Source organism: Ictidomys tridecemlineatus, chromosome 1, assembly GCF_052094955.1.
Source record: "Ictidomys tridecemlineatus isolate mIctTri1 chromosome 1, mIctTri1.hap1, whole genome shotgun sequence".
Lineage (NCBI taxonomy): Eukaryota > Metazoa > Chordata > Mammalia > Rodentia > Sciuridae > Ictidomys > Ictidomys tridecemlineatus.
In genome coordinates this window covers 163298172-163318920 of record NC_135477.1, presented here as the reverse complement: position 1 = coordinate 163318920, position 20749 = coordinate 163298172, and the positions used below count along the sequence as shown (strand labels likewise).

General features: G+C 42.1%; 1 protein-coding gene across 1 annotated transcript in view; it reads left to right on the top strand.

Moving 5' to 3' along the window:
• Positions 1 to 5700: 5700 nt before the first annotated feature.
• Slc36a2 (solute carrier family 36 member 2) overlaps positions 5701 to 20749 on the top strand; it is a 33522-nt gene continuing 18473 nt past the window's right edge. Inside the window, exons 1-7 of the mRNA XM_005325481.4 lie at positions 5701 to 6004; positions 9046 to 9136; positions 9689 to 9777; positions 10301 to 10396; positions 12833 to 12917; positions 15985 to 16203; positions 17627 to 17725. Of these exons, the coding sequence (XP_005325538.2) occupies positions 5841 to 6004; positions 9046 to 9136; positions 9689 to 9777; positions 10301 to 10396; positions 12833 to 12917; positions 15985 to 16203; positions 17627 to 17725 (843 nt within the window). The 5' untranslated portion in view covers positions 5701 to 5840. The remainder of the gene's footprint in view (positions 6005 to 9045; positions 9137 to 9688; positions 9778 to 10300; positions 10397 to 12832; positions 12918 to 15984; positions 16204 to 17626; positions 17726 to 20749) is intronic.

The following is a 20749-nucleotide window of genomic DNA, read 5'->3' as shown; positions in this document are numbered from 1 at the left end:
CCTCTATAACTATGAGAAAATAAATGTCTGCCATTTAAGCCAATGGCCTGTGGTATTTTGTTATGCAGCTCTAGCTGACTAAGTCACGGGTATTGTTCGGTGTGTTCATTGCATTCTTCCCATCTCCTGCTATAGCACTAGGACTGTGGCAGGGACTCTAAGTGACAATTTGAATGAATGAGCAGATATTCCCATTCCTAGTGCACTTCAAGGCAGCTGAGAACTGGTCAAAGCAACAGAGCTTGGAACTCAAGAGACCTGGGGTCACAGTTGTCAAATCAGTATCCACTCACTATGTCCTTTCCTCTCTCTGGGCCTCAGTTTCCCAAATCAGTAAGACAGGACAGCTCAACCAGATGACCTCTCAAGTTTCCTCTAGTGATAAAATCATAGTAAAAAGGGCTGCACTTTCTGGGGCACTGACTGTGACGCATGGACTGTCCTTTTCCCCTTTCTCACTCCTGCCTTCAGATACATTCATCATCATGTCACAACTGGAACCCCATGGTAGAGCAGTGGCCTCCAAAAGCAGGGGAGTACTGTCAATATTAAACATATTCTCCTTCATCCCAAAATTATGTGTGTCCAGTTGTTGAAATACTCTTTTAAGAAATGATGATGTTGATAATATCCTTACAGAGAGAAATGAGGATTTGGCCATCTATTCAGCCCCTAAAATTTATTCAGCGATTTGATTGATGCCTGAAATCCCAGTTTTGAACCGCATAAACTCTACACAGGGAAGGAATTTAATTGATCATAGTTGCTCTGCCTAGGTATGGTTGAAGTGGCACTTTCAAGAAGCTTGGATTCAAGCAAAAGCAATTTTAAGCAGGAAGTGTGAATCAGGCGGTATAGCGATACCAGATTTCAAACTATATTACAGAGCAATAGTGACAAAAACAGCATGGTACTGGTACCAAAACAGGCGAATGGACCAATGGTATAGAATAGAGGACACAGAGACTAATCCACAAAGTTACAACTATCTTATATTTGATAAAGGGGCTAAAAGCATGCAATGGAGGAAGGATAGCATCTTCAACAAATGGTGTTGGGAAAACTGGAAATCCATATGCAAAAAAATGAAACTGAATCCCTTCCTCTCGCCATGCACAAAAGTTAACTCTAAATGGATCAAGGAGCTTGGTATCAAATCAGAGACTTTGCATCTGATAGAAGAAAAAGTTGGCTCCGATCTACATATTGTGGGGTCGGGCTCCAAATTCCTTAATAGGACACCCATAGCACAAGAGTTAATAACAAGAATCAACAAATGGGACTTACTTAAACTAAAAAGTTTTTTCTCAGGAAGAGAAACAATAAGAGAGGTAAATAGAGAGCCTACATCCTGGGAACAAATTTTTACTCCTCACACTTCAGATAGAGCCCTAATATCCAGAGTATACAAAGAACTCAAAAAATTAGACAATAAGATAACAAATAACCCAATCAACAAATGGACCAAGGAGCTGAACAGACACTTCTCAGAGGAGGACATACAATCAATCAACAAGTACATGAAAAAATGCTCACCTTCTCTAGCAGTCAGAGAAATGCAAATCAAAACCACCCTAAGATACCATCTCACTCCAGTAAGATTGGCAGCCACTATGAAGTCAAACAACAACAAGTGCTGGCGAGGATGTGGAGAAAAGGGTACTCTTGTACATTGCTGGTGGGACTGCAAATTGGTGCGGCCAATTTGGAAAGCAGTTTGGAGATTCCTGGGAAAGCTGGGAATGGAACCACCATTTGACCCTGCTATTGCCCTTCTTGGACTATTCCCTGAAGACCTTAAAAGAGCATGCTACAGGGATGCTGCCACATCGATGTTCATAGCAGCACAATTCACAATAGCTAGACTGTGGAACCAACCCAGATGCCCTTCAATAGATGAATGGATTAAAAAAATGTGGCATCTATACACAATGGAGTACTATGCAGCAATAAAAAATGACAAAATCATAGAATTTGCAGGGAAATGGATGGCACTAGAGCAGATTATGCTTAGTGAAGCTAGTCAATCCCTAAAAAACAAATACCAAATGTCTTCTTTGATATAATGAGAGCAACTATGAACAGAGCAAGGAGGAAGAACAGGAAGAAAAGACTAACATTAAACAGAGTCATGAGATGGGAGGGAAAGGAAGAGTAAAGGGAAATTGCATGGAAATGAAGGGAGACCCTCATTGCTATACAAAATTACATATAAGAGGTTGTGAGGGGAATGGGAAAATAAACAAGGAGAGTAATGAATTACAGTAGATGGGGTAGAGAGAGAAGATGGGAGGGGGGATAGTAGGGGATAGGAAAGGTAGCAGAATACAACAATTACTAATTGGGCATTATGTAAAATTGTGGATGTGTAACCGACGTGATTCTGCAATCTGCATTTGGGGTAAAATTGGGAGTTCATAACCCACTTCAATCTAATGTATGAAATATGATATGTCAAGAGCTTTGTAATGTTGTGAACAACCAATAAAAAAAAATTAAAAAAAAAAGAAGCTTGGATTCAAATCAAAGCTTTGCCTCTAGTACTACTGGGTCACTTCAGGCAAGTGAAGTAACCCCTCTGGCCTCAGTCTCATTATCTGTAAAATGGGGGTAATGGTGCCAACCTCATGGGACAAACTTGGGGTAGACTTGATACACATAATTATTGTCATAATGATTATGTAGAGGGAGGAGCCACAGTAATCAGCCACAGGCAGGAAGAAATACTTGAGGGAAAAAGGAGGGCATGACAAATTCCCATCCTGCTCGGATTCACCAACTTCTAGTCCAAAGGAGTATCACTGTTCATTTCCATCAGCTAGTACAACCTCAGGCAAATCATTTCCCAGCTCTCTGTTTTGGTTCCACTAAAAAGCTATGAAATGTAGCAGCATTCACAATAGGTACATAGAATCAACCCAGGTGTCTATCAATGAATAAATGGATGAAAGAAAATGTGGTACATACACACAGAATACTATTTAGTCATAAAAAATGAAATCTTGTAATCTGTGGTAATATGGACATGATAAAGTTAACTGAAATAAGCCAGGCACAGAAACACAAATACTGCCCAATATCATAAGGATGTGGAATCTAAAAAAACTGAGTTCATAGAAGCAGATAGTAGAATAGTGGTTACCAGAAGCTGGAGAGGGTAGGGGAGAAGGAGTGATGGGCAGAGATTGGTTAACAGGTACCAAGCCACAGCCACAGAAGAGAAATATGTTCTGGTATTTTGCTACACAGAAGGGTAATTATAGTCAACAACATTATATAATTCAAAATAGCTGCAAGAGAGGATTTTGAATTTCTCATCACAAAGCCATAAATATGGGAGATAATGAATAACAAATTAAATATCCTGAATTGGTCAACACATGATATATAAATGTCTCAACACATCACACTGCACCTCATAAAGATGTACCATTATTATGTGTCAATTAAAAAAAAAGGCAGGGAGCAATTACTCTTACCCAATAGAAGAGTGGAACTCAAATTTCATCCCCTATCATATGCCATGATGTATTGAGAAACGTGGGAAGGCTTAGATTCTACGGCCTCTTCAAGTCTCAGTCTCTTTGTTCTTTATCATCTTCCCAGACAATCTGATACACACCAAATTTCAAAACTACCATGAAAGAATGAGAGAAACAAGACTCTCTAAGGAGTCATACAATGATTATCATTATTTAAATTCCACCTGTTCCCTCCTTTACGGAGCTGTCCAAGGGAACAGCGATCCTTACAGAAATTGCACATATGCCTCACCCCAGGGAAGCTAGGCCTGCATCTCAACATGAAAAAAGAGCACCCTGACCAAATCCCTCCAGTCCTTGGGCCCTTTGAAGTCATCTGCAGTTTAGTACCCACTTCACAAAGGGGAAAATGAGGCTCAAGGAGGGACAATGCTCCTCCCAGGCCGTGATAACTTCATGATAAAGTCACAATGAAACCCAAAGTGTGGGTATCTGAGTCAATGCTAGAAGGGCTTAATGTGGATCTCCCACCCTGGGAGAAACCCTCTCACCTTTCACCTTTCACCTGCCCTGTGATGGGACAAGGTGAGGGGTCTTACAGTCTCCTTGCCCTCCAACAAGTTTCCTTTGTTCTAATGAAATGTGGAAAAGTCTGGGTCCATAAGCTCCTTTCCAAAAGGTTTGAAGATTAACTTAAGGTTCTTCTCAACCTGGAGAAGAAAGCAAAAACTAACCCATGTTCAAACATCTCCAGCTCTGAGCAGTCTTATTTCCCTGATCCTGATGCTTGAGCAGGCACAGAAGTCCATCAGTGAGATGAGATCTAAGATTAGAACCAAATTGTGGAATCTCAATTGCAGGTCACAGAACACAGCCTGCTACCCCACAGACCAGGAATAGTGCCACATAATCGTTCCAGACAAGGGAAGAGGGGACCTTTCACAAACCACAGCAAGGGTTTTAGTTGATTCAGGGCAAGGAACTTGAAGGGTGGGGTCAGAAGTGAAACCAAGGGGGGCAGTGTGGTAGTCAAAGCTGCAGACTACAGACATAGAAGGACCTTGTGGAGTTCAGACTCTGCCCTCTACTAGCTGTGACCCTTGGCACACTCTTCTTTGCCTCTCTGAGCCTCAGTTTCCACATCAATAAAAACAAAATAACAATGCTACCCAGAGAAGTTGTCAGGTTTTGAGGAACCTGAGGCTTATATTATTGGGGCTGGGGAGAGGGGCAGGAAGGGGTGGGGAAAAAATACAACTTCAAAATTGCATATGGGATCTTGAAAAGAGTCCCATGTAAGGGAGGGACCCTGAGAAATCTATGTTGGGTCTACCAGTTAGCAGTGAGATATTTAAATAAAGCTCTTGGCACATAGTAAGCCCTCAATAAATGTTGGTTTGGAGAATGAGATGATGGGGGGAGAGTGGTACGGCTTGAGTAAAATGCTATAATTTTGTGGGTTCCTCTGCACTGAGCAGAGATAATGAAAGAGAAGGGAATCCCAGAGAAACTCCCAAGACCCTCTTTAGCTGCAGAGTTCTGTCCTGAAAGTTATGTGTGATCTTGGGCAAATCACACCCTCTCCTGGGACCTGACTGCTAAAAAGCCACTGGGAGTTGTATAATCTCTACCTTTTTTTTCCTCATTCCAAAAAATGTCTGGAGCCTTTCCGTGGAGCCTCAGGAAAGCCATGAAGCAGTTGGGTGAGCCAAAGAATGTTCCTTTTCTCTCTGTTTTAAGAAGTGGGAGCTCCTAGCTGGAATATTTTAGCAGCAGACTCAGGAGCCTAGGAGAAGGGGAGACCCTACCCTGAGATGCAGAGAAAGGGATGCGAGGTATTTTCTTGGAGGCAGAAAAAGGCAATTGGCTAAAACCCTGACAATTAGGCTCTGGTCCCCATTCTGTAACTTTCTGGCATGTGACCTCAGCCAGATTCCTTTACTTCAAGAAGCCTCAGTTATTCAACTTATAGGATTAAATGGGGAAAAAATAGCTAAGGGTGTCTCTCCCTTGGTAAAGTTTTAATACCTAGTTAAGCGCAGGTTTTGGAAATCACTGTAGTGGTTGTTCCCATTACAGTTATGGGGTAACACCAACCAGCGATCCTGACCCTACTCCCTTTGCAATCCCTCCTTTCTCACGCCTCGGGGGCGTGGCTCCTCCTCCACCGGCTTCTTCGGGCGGGAGGAGGAGGCTCCGCTTTCTGGGAAGGTGGGCGGGGCCTCGCTCCAGCTCAGCAGAGCGCGCCAAGGCACAGCCACTGAGCTGGGTCTTGCACCTGCACCAGACACCTTCCCATTTGATTCCTTCCAACGTAAACCTCCTTGTCACCCCGAGCTCTTCCTTTCTGAAGCAGTCATGGCTGTGGCAAAGAATGTCAGGGACCTCCAGGGAACTGTTTCCCTCAATTTGGACCTTAGGTCATCTCCCCAAAGTACCAAGAACCTGCAGAACAAGGACTCCGGTTTCTTGGATGTAAACTCTTCAGAATCCACGGATTTGGACAAGACCAAGGGCATAACGTGAGTGCTGTTTTCTGTCAGCCACATTTCTGCTGTCCAGCCTGGAAGCTGGAACATTGGTTAAAAACCTGGAGGTGGGTGTGTCTGACCTTCAACCCATTGTGCAGATGGGAGAACCAAGACTGTTAGAGGCTTTGTCAGATGACAGCTTAAAGGGGAAGGAGTGGAGTCAGAAAAGCCCTTAGGGATATTCATGAGGAATGAAGGCCCAGGTAGCCCAGGCCACCCATGAAGTAAGTCATTAAGCCATTAGGATAGGGGCTGGTTTTACTGTCAATTTTTGGTTAATGAGGGAGGCGAGATCACTAACTTCTTGGAGGAGAGAAGGTGAAACCTGAGCTTAAAACCATAATGGCCCCACCGAGAACTAAGCATTGCTTCCTTCCTGTGGTAAGCCTGGCCTCTTCTTCCACTGGAATTGCAGCGAGGACATCAAACCCAACATGTGTGGCAGATGCTCCTTTCTTCCCTAGGGGTGAGGAGACAGGGGTGGGGGGCAATATTCACAGGCTTTCAGAACTTGACACAGAGGGAAGCCATGCTACGGAGTTCCAGCTCCCCCTTTTCACACCTGACCCCACAACAAATCAGTCTAGCCAGTTCACTTAGGGAAGTGCAGGGGTAGGTGGTGGAGAGCTCCTGCTGCTTTAAGAAAAAAGTCTGGACACCATTGGGGTCCTAGGGGGAGCAGTGGATGGACAGTCAGAGTTCATTCTAGGTTTTTTACATGCAAAGCTGGGGTGAACAGGTGTCAGTCTGAATTGAAGGACGATGTCCCTGGAAACTATGAATGAGGAGGATGGGGGTGTGCAACAGAGAGGAAGAAGTTACTATAATGGAGAGGAAAAGACTCTCTCCGCAGCTACCCTGCAGGGCAGTTCAGGAATGGACACTATGACTGGCGCTGGCATGGTTCAGTTATTTTAGAGCCAGTCCTGGGGGTTGCTTGGTATTAGTGATCCTAAGGATAAAATGTTCAGGCCCTGGGGTTACCACTACAGAGCAGGGATATTTCTCAATCAAGGGCCCTGGGGGAACCAACTGACTCTGTGTCCTGAACTCTGGTGGCAGTTTTAGTGACTTAAGAATCAAAGGACAGAGGAAGGGGACCAGGAAGAGGCAGGAAGGGAAGCATAGGGGAAATACAAGATAACAATATTGACCAAATTATATTGCTATATTGTGTGCGTGTTTGAATATGTAACACAAATCCCACTGCTTTGCATAATTATAATATACCAATAAAAATATGGGGAAAAAAAGAATCAAAGGAATAAAGCAGGTGAGAGCCAGAGGGGACCTTTTGGCTCAGAGAGAAGCGATCTAACAGGCTGGGTAAGCGTGACACTTATGGGCTGGCCCCTTGGGTTTGAAGTCCCACTTTGTCGCTTCCCAGCTTGAGCAAGTGACAGAACTTCGCTGCCCCGTCTCTTGTCTGTGAAATGATAGTCTGTACCTGCCACACAGATGACATGAGCATAAAGCCCCCAAGTGCAGGGTCCTAAAGGCTTGCTAGTTTCTGTGACTATGATGGTGGTCCAAGGTCATCAAAGGAGTCAAGGCTAGAACCCAGGGCTAGAATTTGAGCTTCCAGTATAGGGCTTTGCACTGTTTGTAAGTTGGCCGAATGGCTGAAAGCTAAATTCTGATTTCCTAAGTCCTTTAGTTAGAAATTTCCTAAGTGACCTGTTGACCCTTTCCTGGTTGCAAAACAAGCCCATCACTGGGGGCCACAGGGAATAGTGCTCAGTCAGCGATGTGGACACCCACAGGGAGAGGGAAAGGCATGCTGAGACTCTCCACCCCCTTTCTCCTCCAATTGTTCTCATTAACCCTTGACAAATCAAGGGCAGATTCTTGGGAAGCTAAAGGATTTAGGAGTTTAACGTAGAGACAGGGGTGTTTGGGGAACTTCTTTCAAGATACCATTACTCCTAACATTTGCAGAAGCTTAGCAAAGTTGGACACGTTGCTCAAGATGATATAGCAGGTTAAGTGGTGGCCTTGAGTTTTAATCCCTGGTTTGTCCAATTCCAGAGACCAGGCTCCTTCCAGAATCCCTCTGCTGCTTTTCAGGGCTTCTCCTGGCTGGAAGGCTTTTCTGGGGGAATTTCCAAGGTTCCTAAGGTTATAGATATAACCCGGTACTCATCCTGATTTCACCAGGTCCAGTGTAAAGAGGTGTAGAAGTGGGTTTGTTACGTGATTCTTCAGGAGAGAGGGCACCTGCCTAGAATTTTTTTCCCTGCTGGTTCAGACCTTGTCCTCTGCACCGACCTTTAGATCTCTGTCTTAAAGAGTGGGAGTTTTTTGCTGTTTTGTTTTTGTTTTTAGGGGAGTTGGGGGCATGACATTTTCCAGCCTTAATGAGAGAGAGAAAAAAAAAAACCCTCTGGAGATCAATCCCCAAGTGACCCAAGTCATTTGACATATTTATTGAGACATCACCATGATTTCTTTTTTCTTCCTGCCTTTTTCTCTTTTCTTGGAGTTCAGTCCTATCTTTACCACTATTTTATGGCCTCAGTTCCTCAGAGAGGAAATGGCTCTCAGGCTGTCACTTCTTTACCCTCTGTCTGGCCTTCTGTCTGGGAGGCCGCTCAGCCAAAGTGAGAGTAAAGAACAGGGACTCTGAGGTAGTCCTGGGTTTTAACACTAGCTCCTCAATATATCCTTGGACAAGACATTTTAAAAAAAAATCCCTGCCTCAGTTTCCCCTCCTGCCAACTAAAGGTAATAGCAGTACCTATTTTATAGTCTTGACAAGATGATTAAATGAGATAAATACAGATAAAGTACTTCTCCTAGTGTCTCATATAACATGTGTTGTAATGGCATTCAGTGAGCTGCTAAAACTGAGACAGTTCTGGGAAAACTGGGGTAGGAGACTCAGACATGCCAGGCAAGGATCCATGACCTGAGAGACAGCCGGGAGGCCACCAGCCCAGCTTAACTCAGGTGTCGGTTGGCATGCCATGAGGGAGTGACTGCTGGTTTTCTGCCCTCCATACCCATCCTCACGTCTCCTTCCTCTCCTTTAGAGGGTTCCAGACCTTGGTTCATGTGTTGAAAGGCAACATGGGCACAGGGATCCTGGGACTACCCCTGGCTGTGAAGAATGCTGGCATCCTGGTAAGAGAGAAAGCCACGGGTGGGACCATATGGCCAGGTTGTAGGATGGGAGGAGAGAGGCACTCACCATTAACAGCAGCCTCAGGTGAGCAGTCTCCTGGGAGGTGGCTTGGTGCAGACTTATCATCCAGATGTCTAGTTCAGGCCTGAGCTCTGGCACTGCCACAGACTTTAGTGTCCTTGGTAAGTCATTTGTCCACTCCCTGGGCCTCAGTTTCCTCCCTCATAGAACACAAAGGTTGAACTATGGACTGGTTTTTCAACTGTGCTCTGTGGAGCCTAGGTCTCCTTGGAGATGCCTCAGAGGCCATCAAGTGGACATGTGGTCATGATTCTGGTTTCCCTACTTCCTGCAATATCCCAGTGGAAAGGCTTTATGAACTTTATTGGGCGACCACTTGAGACGATATTTGAAAGAACAGCTGTTAATGCTAAAAAAGGCTTGCAAACCGGTTGGAAGTTCTTCGTGGTTCTTAAATTCCTCAATTGCTGCTTACAGTGTCCTTCATAAATTCTCTCTCTTGCTCTGCTCTTTGTTGCCCCTTCCTCCAGATGGGTCCGCTCAGTTTACTGGTGATGGGCTTCATTGCCTGCCACTGTATGCACATCTTGGTCAGGTGTGCCCGGCGCTTCTGTCACAGGTGAGAAAAACAGCATCCCAGAAACATCCTACACATAAGAAGTAAGAGTTTATTTCTTAACTTTTTTTTCCCAATGTGGCCAAAAAAAAAAAAAAGAGAGGAGCATTTAGGGGCAGGGACCTGAATGAGATTCTGCCATAGAGTCAGTTAGATGATCTCAGGCCATTGTATTTATGTGGTTGGCTCACCTGCAAACTGGATATAAACAATCCTTGCCTAACCTTGCCTTGGAGAATTGTCATGAGGATCCAGTGGGATACATGGGCATGGAAACTACCGTACCCACACAAAGTCTTTATTATTATGCTTGCTATATAGTAACAGCCTTATTTGACAGGAAAGGAAAACAAGCCACCACAGAATTACTGCCAGGTGTCAAAGCATGAATTAGAACTTAGATCCCCGCCCCAGTATTCTCTCTACCCTCTTGATGTGTTCTGTCTTGCTCCACATCTCCTGATGGGTGAGTATGTGATCTTAGGTTAAATCATCTCTCACAACCGTGCTTGTGTTCTCTCCTCAGGTTCAACAAGCCCTTTATGGACTATGGGGATACTGTGATGCATGGACTAGAAGCCAGCCCCAGCACCTGGCTCCAAACTCATGCCCACTGGGGAAGGTATCTTGCTTTTGCTTCGTCTTCTGTAATGTAGGATACAGGAGGAGAAGATGCTGCTCTTAGGGGTACCTTCTTCCCTGGAAAGGTGGGACAGAATGTCACAGGGAAAGAGTTCATTGATCAGATCCCAGATCTCACTCCTTGCATACCTCCAGCGATAGGGAACTCATTCCTTTTTTATGCAAGTCTAATATTATTCACTCTTATTAAGCTACATATTATCCTGTTGTTCCTACTTCTCGGACCCTGGAAAGAAATACCATGAGGAACAAGGCAAACAAGAAGGCTTTTCCCTGCAGAACTCAGAGTCCAGTGGAAAAGGCAGAGACTAGAGAGCCTATCTACTGGGATAAATATGATAATGGAAAGAAGTACTAGTTACCAGTTAGCAAATAAGGGGGTGTGTGTAGATCAGGTGGGGGGCTTCCTGGGCTGGAACAGTTGAGTGGAGTCCTGATGAAGGCAGTCCTGAAAGATAAGGAATTTCTCAGGGGAAGTAGGCAGAGGCCTGACAACCTTCCAGGAAGAAGGAAGAGCAGATGTGAAGACTCAGAAGCAGGAGGGTGTAGGCATCAGTTTTAAGGTCCAAAAAGACCAGGTAGCTTGAGGTGAGAGAATCAGGGAGGTCAAATAGAAGAAGGAGCAAGGTGCTCAATCAAGTTGCACATTTCAGACCCTTTTGCAGGTTTTGCTCTTTTTGTAAAGGCAAAGGGGCTGAACCAGGGAAGTGGTCATATTTGCACTGTTTGAAGTACCGTCTGGCTTCTGTGAGGAAGGCAGGTCGAAGGGAGCAAGAGTAGACAGACTCCCAAAGAGGCTGTTGATAAAGTCCCAACGAGTGGCAATGTGGCTGCACCAAGCTGGTGGCAATGGTGATGAAGAAAGTTGATCATGAATCGCCTCCTGGGATTGTGAGAGAAGGGAGACTTCTGATGACTTGTATTTTGGACAAGCTGGGTTTAAGGTGCCTGAGAGACAGGTAGAACTGTCCAATGGGTCTATACAGATCTGATCTGATCTTCACGCAGGAGAGACAAAATTAAAGTCATCAACCATGAAGCTGGGGACAGAAGAGGTCTCTTAGGGAGAGGATATAAAATGAAGAGAGAGAAAAAGACTAAGGCGCTAAGGATTCTTGTTGAGCTAACTCTTCTCTATAAGTCCACCTTTTAGCTCTCAGGAGTGACACACATGAGTCGACACCCTTTGTTCTCTGGTACTTGGGACTAAATCTATTCCTTCATCTTTGTTTGCAGACGTGTGCCTTCTCCTCTTCTCACCCTGTGAACTTTCCCACAGGGGTCTGCCTCCCTAAGGTCTTATCCGTTATCTACAACTGAACAGTTCCAGAACCTCAAGTGCAACAATTCAGAGACTGAATGTGTCATTAAAAGTTTCTTCCCTTTATCCTAAAACTTGTTCTGAGTTTCTGCATTCATCTTGCCATCCAAGTCAAAAGTCTGCAGAGCACCTTAATGTCATTTTCTCCCTCATCCCCAGAAGTTGGTGATCACAAAATTCTAGAAGCTCTGGCTTCCTGGTATCTTTTCAAATGCTCTAATTCTCTAATGCTGGTGGACATGTCTTTGTTCAGGCTGCTGCCTTCTTTCACCTCCACCTATGAAAGAATTTCCTACTCAGTCTCTCCACCCATAAAAAAAATCCTGCCCTTCAGGGTCCTTTGCGCAAGGAAGATAGGGAATCTGCCTGCTCCCTCTGCTGAAATGCCCTCTCCTCATTTCTTGTCTTCCTCCTGCTCTACCTCTCCCTCCTCATCTCCCTCTACTTCCGGTGGCTGTTCTCTTTCTTCTTTCCTTCTTTTCCTCCTCTCTCTCTTTTTTTTCCACCTTCCTAAAGGACTCTTGCTCATATATTGTTTTTTTCCTAAGAAGGTTTTCTGGCTGCCCATAGTTTGGATAAAGTGTCCTTTTTACCATGGTCCTTAGTCTTGTATTATGATATTAACTTGTGTCCATAGCACCCTTTAGCCTGTGTACCACCTGAGGAAGGGACCCTATGTTGTTTTTCTGCACATCTTTGGAACCTTCCATTGAGTCTGGCCCATGGTAGGAAAAAAAATATGTTAAATGTTAATGGTAGCTAATAAAAAACATTGTGTTTACTGTTGTCCCACATCAATAATAACAGTGGGGTGAGGAATGTCGCAGAGCCTGACCAGGGTGGCAGGGTGGAGAGGCTCATAACCAGGAAGAATTTTACTGCTCCCTGTGCTGAGAGTGTGAGGGTATTAGAAAACCACTTTTCACAAAGAACTATTGTTACATCACTTTTTACTGCCTCGTTGTTGATTGTGGTAGAAGGACCAAGGGTGCTGTTATAGGACCACCAACCCCTGGGGACAGGGGACAGAATGGCAAGAAATGGAACTGCAAAGTTTTATGATAACAAGCCCCTGTCTCCTCTCCTCTCTTCTAGGCATATAGTGAGCTTCTTCCTTATTATCACCCAGCTGGGCTTCTGCTGTGTGTACATCGTGTTTTTGGCTGAGAATTTAAAACAGGTACAAACTTCTAGGGAAGGTGGAAGAGGAGAGATGTGGAAGAGGAGGCTTTTCTGCTAGTTGTTTAACAAATGTTCCTCCGAGTCCCAGTGTCTTATCAATACAACACAGGAAGTGAATCTAGGTATTATCCAAGAACCTGGCCTCCCCCCGGTTCACAAATCTGCAGATTTCTGTGTGATGACCTTTGCCACAATACCCTTTGCCCTATACCTTGGACCTGTCCTCAAGGTTAGTTTCTAAGATGCTGAGCTGGAAAAACCCTTGGAATTTGTCAATTCTTCTACCTTGGAGTTTAATCATACTGAACGCTTCTCAAGTTGATTTGGATCATGTCTGGTGGAATATCTGATCTTGCTTGGGATATCTTTATATACTGTTAGCTACTTGATCTATGGTTAATGGTTATTTTTCCCAAGAAGTCCTTCTGATCTAACCCAGATGTTATCTTGCAACAATTGGAGCAAAATAGAATAGGTAACAATAAGTTAATCAATGCACTTAAAAAAAAAAAACTAAAACTGTTCTTTAGAGCTCTTTTTCTGTTTATTATAGTAACACCAGAAACTTAGAAATATGAAAAAGTTAGAAGGGAGAAAAAAACCCAGTAAGCATTTAGTTAGCTTTTATCAAGCATTAGATACATTGCTGGGATTTTTACACGATTTCCATCATTTATTTCTTTCCTTGACCTTATCAGAGTAAACACTATGATTGTTTCTCTGCCGTGTGCTCCAGTGATTGTCTTGCTATAGACCCAAGCAACGGGGCTAATTTACTATGGACTGGAACCTCCAAAACTGTGTAGCAAAATAAACCTTTCCATCACTATAATAAAAGTTAATTATCTCGCTTATTTCATTATAGTTATAGAACTGAGCATGGTGGCTCACTCCTGTAATCCCAGCTACTCAGGATGCTAAGGAAGGAGGATCTCATGTTCAAGGCCACCCTGAGCAACTTAGTGACACCCTGCTTTATAATAAAATAGAAAAGGCTGAGGATGTAGCTCAGTGGTAGAGTGCTTGCCTAACATGTACAAGGTCCTGGGTTCAATCCCCAGTACTGAAAAAAAAAATAAATAAATATTACTTAGTCTAAGAGTTATTTTGAAATCTCCTAAAACACATTTCCAGATGGCTTTTCAGAAAGCAATATGATTTCTGCAGACCTTTATTATCTGCATTTATTAATCAGCTGCTTTATTAGGAAGGCAAGAAATGTCTCAAATTTACAGGCAAAGTGGGGTGTGTTCTAAAATATAAGACAAATGTCAGTATGATATTTTAGTGCCAGGTCAGCATACTACTAACAATATTCTGTGGTCAAGAAGCTTCATTGTGAGCTATATGCAGGGATCATAGGATTAGGGAAGGCTAGCTCCATGGGGGTGCATCAGAGCTGAGCATTCAAGGGCAGCAGGGAGTACAAGTGGGGACAGCCAAGGTGGGAGAAGGGATGAGTAAAAACCTAGAGGCAGGATATATGGGGCTTGCTCAGAAGAAGCAGTAAAATTGTTTTTAAAAGAAAGTGTCAGTATGGGAGAGGAAGAGTCTTGAAGGTTGACCCATTAATAAAGGGCCTTGAATGCCAGGTTAATCTTCCAGGTGTTTTTCCTACTGTAGTGAGGAATCATTTTTTAAAAGCAAACAAACAAAATTTAATGATTCACATTTATGAATCCACAGTGTGTACTTCAGTGCAACGAGAATCTCCAAGTAAAAGAATTTATTGTGATTGACATCTTATAAAATAAAAAAGATGTGTATCACACAATTAACGTATGAGATTTCCTATAAAACATATAGAGGAATGTATTGCAAGGTGTTATCATGACTCTCCATGAGTACTGCATTTAATTTTTTTTCTTATTTAACTCTGATTTCCAAGGGTTCCACAGTGAATTCTACTGTTTACACAATTGTATTGTATCGTTTGCTTCACATAGGTCATGTTAATTCTAAACCTAATTCTAATCCCTGACTTTACTAGGAAGGTATATATACTACACACATATACTGTGGGGGATGTGGTTCTTGTTTGTTACAATGGTTGGAGGATAATAGTAGCTTTCATTAGGTGGGGTTCAGGGATGTTAAATGTTCTACAATCGATAGTTCATCCACACAAGGAAGAGTTCTCACATTCAAAATGCTAGTGTTGGCTGGGTGTGTTGGCCCACGCCTGTAATCCCAGTGATTCAGGAGGCTGAGTCAGAAGGATCACAATTTCAAGACCAGCCTCAGCAACTTAGTGAGACCCTATCTCAAAATAAAAAATTTAAAAAAGGGCTGAGGATATAGCTCAATGGTAGAGTACCCCTGGGTTCAGTCTCCAATATTAGTCCAATTGTAAGTATTGGTCCAATTAGGAGACAGTAAGTTTAGGGGTTAGTTAAAAAAATAGTAAGTGATGAGTCTTTTTGGTTATAAGCCAAAAAGAGATTCTGGGGAAATTTAAGCAGAAATTAGTTTAGTGGAAGGATATTAGCTAATTTATGAAATGACAGAGAAGGTTAAAACACAGATCTAAGAAAAGAACAGAAATCAGAGCAGCTAGGAGAGAGTAGATAGCAGAACTAATAAGCAGTCTCCACAGGGATCCACTATCCGAGTTAATTTTTACCCATTCTGTTCTTAGGTAACTGGATTAAGATTTAGCTTTGGATTCCTGGGAGAGAATCTGAACGCCCCAGCTTGAGTCAAAGGCCAGTCCCCTAGCTCTACCATGCAACTGTGATTTATGGTCCTCAAAGGCTGCCTTCAACGGCAGGAGAGAACTCACCACAAATAAGTTGATAACAGGAGGAATGCGTGCTGGGTTGCCAAGAAGCCAAGAAATACCTCTATAAATCCAGTTATTTGTTATTAAAAAATTTTTAAGTTACTTGTATAGCCTCCTTGAAGGAAGCATGATACAGAGAATTTAGAATTAGAAGCTTTAAATTCAACCCAACTCTCGGAGACACTCCAAATCTTTGTGAGGGAGTTTCATTGTGGTCAAAGCACTGAACTAATGGTGTGGTCCAAAGATTTATTTTCTCCTCTTTTCCCCATTCATTCTTTAGGTAGTGGAAGCTGTTAACAGCACAACCAACAACTGCTATAACAACGAGACAGTGATCCCGATGCCTACCATGGATTCGCGACTCTACATGCTTTCCTTCCTGCCTGTCCTGGTGCTGCTGGTCTTCATCAGGAACCTCCGGATCCTGACCATCTTCTCCATGTTGGCCAACATTAGCATGCTGGCCAGCTTGATTATCATTGCCCAGTACATTGCCCAGGTTAGTGTGTGCCACGTGCCAATGCCTGTGATTTTAGGGCCTTTGTATCAATGATAGACTAAGCTCTGGAGATCTAGGACCTACCCCAGGGGTGGGGTAAGTGTGTTTCTCACTCTTCAACCTGGGACCCCCGCTTGTTGTAACATTTTTTCCACAACCATATCTCTGTGCTATCCCAAATCTTCTCATTCATGTTTCTCCAAACAACTGTTTTTATGTCAACTTCTGGTTTTTTTAAAAAAAATTATACTTACTTCGTAAGGAAAACATCTTGATTGCTAAACTACAGACCATTCCTATGATTGGGTAGCAAAAGGCAGATGAAAAACAGGTGCTTCTACCATAGTTTTATAGCCTCTGGGCTAAAATTCCAGGCACCTAAAATTACTCCCTAGGGAACACTGGAGAAAAAAAGTTTAATATTTAGTCACAGAGCTATAAAAGTGTCCAAAAAATAAGCAAATCTATTATGATGTTAATGACTGTCTTTGACACTTGTGGAATTATGAATATTGATTTTTCCCATCAATTTCCTTACTTCCTATCCTATTTGTTTTTTATAGTTGAAAACACTACATTGAAATTTAAGTCCCAGAAATCCTTTGTCAGACCCAGTAATTTTCAGATGGTTTTTCTGGGAAGCTGTAAGAGAAAATAAAAATGATATTGTCTATAGAATTTAGTAAAAATAATAAATTACTCAAATATTGTAGAATGACTACACATCAGTCTCATATTCCTTAGGAGTTACTGATAAAGTCTAAAAGATTAAATTTTCTAATGAGATAACTACTTCTGATTTACCTTTGGACAATTCCCATGATTGTCCAATTTCTTTTTTGTTGTTGTTTTTGGTGACAAGGATTAAACTCAGAGGTGCTTAACCACTTAACCACACTTCCAGTCCCTAAGATTATCCAATTACAAAAATTGTTCTGTTATTTCCATATTTTGAGTCACAGAATATATAAAATATTTACTCCAAATACTCTCCTACCCTGTAATTTATTGCTCATATTTAACTACTAGTTGGAGGTCCTGTGAATATTCTGTAACTATAGAAACAGTAATATCCAACACCTTTGACCACTGTCTATTCAAAGGTGTCCTTGAGAACTTCAGGTTGGCACTCATCTGTGATGTGTCAAATTTTCTCTGGGAGGTTTCTGATGAACCAAACTCCATGAGATACTTTGATAATCTTCAGGACTTGAATGACACCCCCATGTTTCTGTCCTCTGGCTCTCTTGTATTGTGCAATATTAAAATCAGTTTTGATCATGCCCTGATTCCTTTTGAAGTTTTCTAAACTTCCTGACATTCAATGTTTTAAAATTCAAGTCTCCTCTCAGAGTACCTCTCTCTCTTAAAATGCTCAGATGTGCCTTGAGCATAACCACCTCATTGCATTTCTCTCCTACAGGGAATTCCAGACCCCAGCCGGCTGCCACTGGTGGCAAGTTGGAAGACCTACCCTCTCTTCTTTGGAACAGCCATTTTTTCGTTTGAAAGCATCGGTGTGGTAAGGTTTGAATGGGGTGATCTTTCCCCAGCTCTGTGAGCTCTGGGTTTTGGTGCCCTGTTGACCATTGTGTGGGGCCTGATAGAAAATACACATGGGAGAGCATAACCTCTGGCCTCATCTGGGTGACTGTGACCAGCAGAAAAAAAATCAGATTACAACATTCAGGCAGTTAGGTGACAGTCTTATTTTTGTCTCAGTAAGTCTACTAAACATTTCTCTTCCTATCAACAGAAGTTTCCTAATCTTTCAAAAATCAAGACTAATAGTGGCCAACAATTTAAAGGATTTGATTAAATTTAAAGGAGCTTCCTGAAAAGAACTGTATATTTATAGTGACTTATTATATAGTCGCTTCTTCCACATCTGAGGAAGGGTAGTGCTATTCACGTATTTTTTAATTTACTTTTTCATTTGCATGCAGCAAAATTCACTCTTGAGAGGTACAAGATTCCAGCAAGTTTTCAAAAATGCCCAGAGTCATAGATGTCTGACATCAGAACACAGAACAATTCTCTCGCACACAAAACTCCCTTCACTGTCCCTTTTTATCAACTCCCACCCCATGCCATTAACTCTGATACCACCTTCCATTCTTTGCCTCAATTATTTTACCTTTTGCAGAATGTCATATAAATGGGATCATGCAGTATATAACCTCTTGAGACTGGTTTCTTCCACCCAGCCTAATGTCCCATCCATGGTGACGCACATATCCATCCATACTCCTGGCTGTCAGTGCAGAGCAGCTACTGTGTGGGCAGTACCACCTTTGATCTACTTACCAGTTGAAGAGTGTTTCCATTGTTTCTAGTTTATGGCAATTGTGAATAATGCTCTGATAAGCTTTTGTGTGAATATAAGTTTTTATTTCTCCAGGAGTAGGTTTTCTAGGTCACATATTAATATATCTTTAACTTGAGAAGTTGCCCAACTGTTGCTAGAATGGCTGTTCCATTTTTCATTTCCAACACAGTAGAGGAGCTTTCTATGTTCTGTATCTGTGCTAGCACTTGTATGTATTGTCAGTATTTTTTTTTCAGGGCTGGGGATTGAACACAGGGCCTCGTGCACACACACACTACCACTATTCCCAGCCCTGCTATATTTTTTATTTCTGCCATTCTGATAGTTGTGTAGTGGTATCTGATTATGATTTAATTTGCATTTACTAATGACTAGTGATTCTGAGCATCATTTTATGTGTTTATTTGGCATCTGTATACCTTTTTTGGTGAAGTATCTGTTCAAATCTTTTGTAAAAAATTTTTATACTGAACTGTTGTTTACTTATTATTAAGAATTCTCCAGGCATTCCAAACACAAATCCTTAATTGATTATATAATTTTTAAATATAGTTTCTAGTCTGCAGCTTGTCCTTTCACTCTCTTTTATGGAACAAAAGTTTTTAATTTTGATAAAGTCAAATATATAAAAACTTTGCTTTTATGGATCTTGGGTGTTGTCTCTAAAAATATTTTTCCTAACCCAAGTTCACAGATATTTTCTTCTAAATGCTTTACAGTTTCCATTGTATAGTTAGATGTATGATCTGCTCTTGAGTTAATTTTCAAGTTGTTAATAGGTCGAAGTTTATTTTTTAAAATAGGCTGCCCCTTGTTTCTGTATCATTTGTGGAAGAGACTCTGTCTTGAGTTGCTTTGCATTCTATATGAAGTTGATTGGTGCAGGTGTATGGGTCAGTTTCTGAACTTCCTATACTGATTCACTGTTGTGTCTATAACAAGTTGTACTGATAACAGATGCTTCATTTTTAAACTAGTGGTATGAAAGCCTCAACTTTCTTTTGATTAGTGTGTATGTGCTATATATTTTTTCCATCCTTTTAATTTTTTTATTGAGATAACTTACATAACATAAATTTCATCATTTTAATGCAGTCTGATAGCTTTCACAATATTATACAATCATAACCACTAATTCCAGAACATTTTAATCACCTGAAAAAAAAAAAAGAGACCCATTATGCACTCACTCTCTCCATTCTTCCGATGCAAGCCAGCTTTCTATCCCTGTGCCTTTGCTCGGTTCAGATATTTCATGTAAATAGAATCATAGAGTATGCTTCCTTTTGTGTGTAGGTTCCCTGTCGCATTCCACGACTAAAACACTCAGGGTCACTCCAGGTGAACTTGCCTGCACAAAATAATCACACAAAAGACAGATATACCTTTTTCTTTGGGTTCTGTGATGGCTCCTCTGACCCCAGAGAGCATACTTACTGAACCCTTTTATTGGGGAGAAGCCATTCAAATGAGGCAAGGAATCAGGTTTCAGGGGGTTGAGTCTAGCTTCATGATGTCTGCTTTCAGCAGGTTGACTGACATCTAGGAAGACCACACCCAAAAGCAGAGCAAGAGAAGGGGATACACAAAGGGAGCTTCCATGGAACATTCTATCCCAAACAGGGCAAAAGGAGTAGGATTACAAAGGAATAGATGAGTGTAGCTCAACCCCAGGAGTATGCCTGCTCAGAAGACTGGCCTTGCTATTCAAGCAGGGGAAAAGACCGAATCCAGACTACAGTGATCTTTCAGATCCCAATGGTGCATCAGGACTGGAAGGCAGTGTACCTCAATGTGGCTCCCCACAGTTTCCCACTTAGCAATGTTTTCAAGGTTCGTACATGTTAGTATTGGTGTCAGCAATTAAGACTTTATATAGGTTAATAATTTTCCATTGTATGCATCTAAAGCATTTTGTTTATCCATTTGTTTTGATGGACTTTGAGGTTTCTTCCATTTTCTAACTATTGTAAGCAATAGTCCTAGGAGAATTCTTGCATATATTTTTGTCTGAGCAACTGTTTTCAGTTCTTTTGTGTATACACCCAGAGTGAGAAAGCTGGGTCATATGGCAATTCTGTTCAACATTTTAAGGAGCCATTTTCCACAGTGGCTGCACCATTTACTTGGATTCCACCAACAAACATTAAGTGTTCCAGTTTCCCCATATCTTTGCTAACACTTCTTATTTTTTTTTTGTTGTATTGATTTAATTTG